General features: G+C 56.9%; 1 protein-coding gene across 1 annotated transcript; it reads left to right on the plus strand.

Moving 5' to 3' along the window:
• The first annotated feature begins 248 nt into the window (after nucleotides 1-248).
• On the plus strand, nucleotides 249-3,000 carry rassf10b (Ras association domain family member 10b). The gene has a single exon (XM_063063111.1). The coding sequence runs from the start codon at nucleotides 460-462 to the stop codon at nucleotides 1,693-1,695; it is 1,236 nt and encodes a 411-aa protein (XP_062919181.1). The 5' UTR covers nucleotides 249-459; the 3' UTR covers nucleotides 1,696-3,000.
• Nucleotides 3,001-4,355: the final 1,355 nt, after the last annotated feature.

The raw sequence follows: 4,355 nt of genomic DNA on the forward strand, positions 1-4,355 counted from the left end.
TGTGTGAGTGTGTGTGTGTGTGAGTGTGAGCGTGTGTGTGAGTGAGTGAGTGTGTGTGACTGAGTGTGAATGTGTGTGTGTGTGTGAATGTGTTTGTGTGTGTGTGTGTGTGAGAATGTGAGTGTATGTGAATGTGTGTGTGTGTGTGTGTGTGTGTGTGTGTGTGTGTGTGTAGAGAGAGAGTGGGGGAGACGTCCCAGCCAGCAACATCTCACATTTCCCAGCGAGGGCGAGCTGCGATGTTCAGTTTGGCTCACGCCCTGCCGGGATGTGATGAAGGTACCGGAGATGTCTTCGCCGCTGGGACTGTACATGGCTCCCCCAGCCCGGCACAGAGCCAGCGACAGACCCGCGCCGCAGATGCTCCTCTCTGATTCTGAGAGAAGGGAGCGCCTGATGCTGATGCGGAGAAGTTTTTTCTCACCTCTCCGTCAGTAAGTTGCTGGCGAGCGTTGTCACATGATAGAACAGGGAACTGAAACTCCAGGCACGGCTCAGAACGAGCCGGCGTTGGAAGGCGCGGCGGAGGGGAACGGATTGGAATCCCCCGCCGGACGGAGGATGGACGCCCAGGACAACAAGATAAGCGTCTGGGTCTGTCAAGAGGAGAAACTGATCTCGGGGCTGTCGAGGCGCACAACTTGCGCCGATGTGATATCTGCCTTGCTGGAGGAAGCCGCTCTCAGCGCGTTACTGTCCGGAGCACCGGACACGTACTGCCTGGTGGAGAAGTGGAGGGGCTTCGAGAGGACGTTGCCCAACAAGACCAAGATCCTGCGGCTGTGGCGGGCGTGGGGAGAGGAGCGGGACAAGGTGACTTTCGTGCTGGAGAAGACCCGCGCCGCGCTGGGCCGGGCGGGGGTCCGGAGCGCCCAAGCTCGGGTGGTGGCCAGCAGGGACAACCCATGCAAGGTGCGCGGAGCGGCCGGCGCCGGCCTCGCCATGTCCCGGGACAAGCAGAGGAGGGTGGTGCGCAAAGCCTTCAGGAAGCTGGCCAAGATGAACCGCTCGAAGCGGCGGGAGGGCGGCCCGAAGGAAGAGAGGTGCGGAGAGAGGATGGAGACTCTGGTGCACCGGGTCCTGTCGCAGGACCACACCATCCGGCAGCAACTGGAGCGGCTGCGGGAACTGGACCGCGACATCGACCTGTGCGAGGCCAGGATACACCTGGACAGGATGAGGAAACACGGCGCCAACTACGTGCAGGACACTTACTTGGAAGGGGGTCCCGCGCCGTGCCGGGACGCAGCCGAGGGGCAGGCGGAGGAGGGGGCGGCGGCGGAGGGTCCGGAACGGAGAGAGGAGGGGGCGGAGGCGGCGGAGGCGGCAGCGGAGGAGGAGGAAAACCCCGAGGTGGAGGTGGAGGTGGGCAGCACCGGGCTGGACCCGGACCAGTTGCGGGAACAGCTGCAGGCCAGTTTGCGTCTCGGATTGCGGCTGAGCAGCGATTTGGAGGAGTGCCGCAGGGCGCTGGAGCGGAGCCGGAGTATGCGGCGCCTGAAGCGGGAGGAGTTGGAGCGGCTACTCCGGGAGCTGCGGGAGTTGAGCAGCAGCCCGGAGCCGCCGGCCCGGGACACGACCACCGCCGACCGGGCTGGGGAGGAGGGGGATTCGGCGGATGATTCGGACACGGGGCTCAGCTCCATGAACAGCCTAGACTCCGACCCCGCCCCCGTCGCCGAGTCCCTGGTCTAGACCCCGCGGCCAGGGGCCCGCCGACCAAAAGCGGGGAAACTTTCAGATTCCTGCTGCACGGGCATCGCCGCTGTTCGTTGTTGGGTGAAAAATCGCTGCTGTGGTCGGGTCACGGACACTACCAGCAGCCGCACTGTCCCGTGCTGGAACTAAAACAGAAACATCTCAGAGCGAAAAGTTTGGACGTTCCAGGTTTTTATAATACTGTACTCGGGGCCGGTCTTGCAACATCTGTGAGAAGAAAAAGTTTTAATGTTTAGTTTTAAAACTCTCAGGGGGAGGGGGAAAGAAAACTTAATGTTTCAGATATTTTAGCAGGTGTTCCCAGACCCGTTGCTTAGTGGTATTGGCCCATGGCCTAAAAAAGGTTGGGAACTCTGTTGGAGATAATTACTAACCCGAACATCTTTGGACACCCGGAGGAAATCCGTGCGGTTCACGGGGAGAACCTCCATACAGGCAGCGGCGGGAAGTGAACCCGGCTCGCCGGCGCTGTGAAGCGTTACGCTACCGGGCCGCCCGCGTTCGGCAGGTCCGGCATCAGCTGTGGAGTGAGAAGGGAAATTTAATATTTCAGGTTTTAAAAACACCCAGCTCAGGGAGCAGAGGAAGTGTTTCGGATCCAAAATATTTTCTCCCCAGGGTTGGGGAATCAGGAAGAAGTTGGTTGAAGGTGAGAGGGGAGAGGAGGGTGGGAGTGGTAGAGTGTGGAATGAGCTGCCGGAGGAAGTGTTTGAGATGGGTACGTGGGATGTGGAATGGTACCCCACAAAAACAGGCCCTGTGGCTCACCATATTGCATTTATTTATTTATTTTAGTGATACAGCATGGAATCGGCCTTCCAGCCTCACTGCCCCAACGATCCCAGAAAACCTGATGTACCCTAACCCAAACACCCGGCACAACCGCGGGCCAAAGGACCCGGTCTGTCTCCACCATCACTCCTGGCAGCACATTCCAGGCACCCACCGCGCTCGGTATGAAAAAACCTGCCCCAAAGAATCGCATTTAGAAGGTACTTGGGCAAGTACCGTGACTGGAAAGGTTTAGAGGGGCAAGGGCCAAAAAGGGACGAGCTAAGAGGTTAGCATGGAGCAGCTGGGCCGAAGGGCCTGTTTCTGTGCAGTATGACTCCATGACTGAGAAGGTTAGACGTGGAGAGGGAGAGAGGGAGTGTGGGTGGAAGAACTCGCTGTGATGCTCCTGAGAGTAAGTTTTTCATTGCACACGGGCATTTGTGTACTTGTGCACTGGATCATAAACTCGACTTTGAAATTTGCCAGAACTGTTTTATCACAGAAGCGAATCGGAAGGAGGGGGAGGAACAGAGGGAGAGTGGAATGGGGAGATCCCACAGGAGGGAGGCTGGGTGGAAGTGTGGTCGTGGTGGGTGTCCGCAGGGTTGTAGTGGACGTCTGGGCCGGTCTGGGAGGGAGGGGGAGAAGTGCACCGTGAGAAGTTGTGGGGGAGGGGGGAGGGGGGTGGGGGGTAGTTTCAGAGACGGACTGTGATGTGAGGTGAGAGCAGATGGAAATAGCAGTGAAGACGAGGAAGCTGCTGGGTGCAGGAGGTAACCTCCATGGCATGTACTGGACAGCAGTGTACATGGTGACGCATCTTGGAACTGAAGCAGCATCTTTGCTTCTCTCTCCACAGATGCTGCCTGACCCTCCGGGTGTTTTAAACATTGTAACATTGACTCTCTGTGTCTGTCTGTCTCTCTTTCTCTCTCTCATTCTCTCTCTTTCTCTCTCTCTCGCTCTCTGCTCTCTTTCACGCCCGCTCTCTCACAATGCCTCTCTCTCATCTTCTCTGTCTCATGCTCTCCCTCTCTCATTCTCCATCTTTCTCTCATTCATTTTTCTCTCTCTCATTCTATCTCTTTCTCGCTTCACTCGTGCACTCTGTCTCTCTCTCCACACATGCTGCCTGACCTGCTGAGTGCTTCCGGCATTGTCTGTTGGTATCGCTGTCTTGTGGTCTTGGATGTCCCAGACAGAGAGGTTTTTGAGGCTTCGATATAAATCTACTCATTGCCCCCACTGTGTTGCACCCCTCCCCAGTCCCAATCTCATATCAGCAGTATGTGGCTTTGAGACCGGCTGCCAGGACTGGGGCATGAAATCTGAGAGGGACTCACCTGTTGGCTGCTTTGGAGGCGAAGCGCTTGTCAAAGACACCCGCATTTCAGTGTGCTGTAAAACCACAGGCCCTCGCGCACTCTCCCAGTGGCCAGAACATAGCTTGGCAAGGATGCTGGCAACTTCCACTCTGCAGGTATTCCATTGTCAGCATCCATCCATGATCCCAACTGTCGGTGGCATCTTGCCATGCTTCCATTAGCTGCCATGTTTATGGGTTCTTCAGTGAGTGCAGAGCCTCAGGCTGCCTGGAGGTCAGGAAGGGTTCCACAAAAACACAATTTCTGTCCTGTGATTTCCCTGGCACAGTGAAACCTCTCCCATTCTTTCCTTGTTGCAATGTCTGCCTATCAGGCATTGTCCTAGACTCGTCCTCCTCCCCCAAAGCACCACTTGGTGAAATAATCTTTCCTCCTTCCCCCTCTAGTCCTTCTGCTGTTGGCCTTAAATGTATTTATTGAGACCGATACAGTGCGGCAAAGGCTGTTCCGGCTGTTCGAGCCACACCACCAGAAATC

The sequence above is a fragment of the Mobula hypostoma genome, chromosome 11, assembly GCF_963921235.1.
Source record: "Mobula hypostoma chromosome 11, sMobHyp1.1, whole genome shotgun sequence".
NCBI classification, from domain to species: domain Eukaryota; kingdom Metazoa; phylum Chordata; class Chondrichthyes; order Myliobatiformes; family Myliobatidae; genus Mobula; species Mobula hypostoma.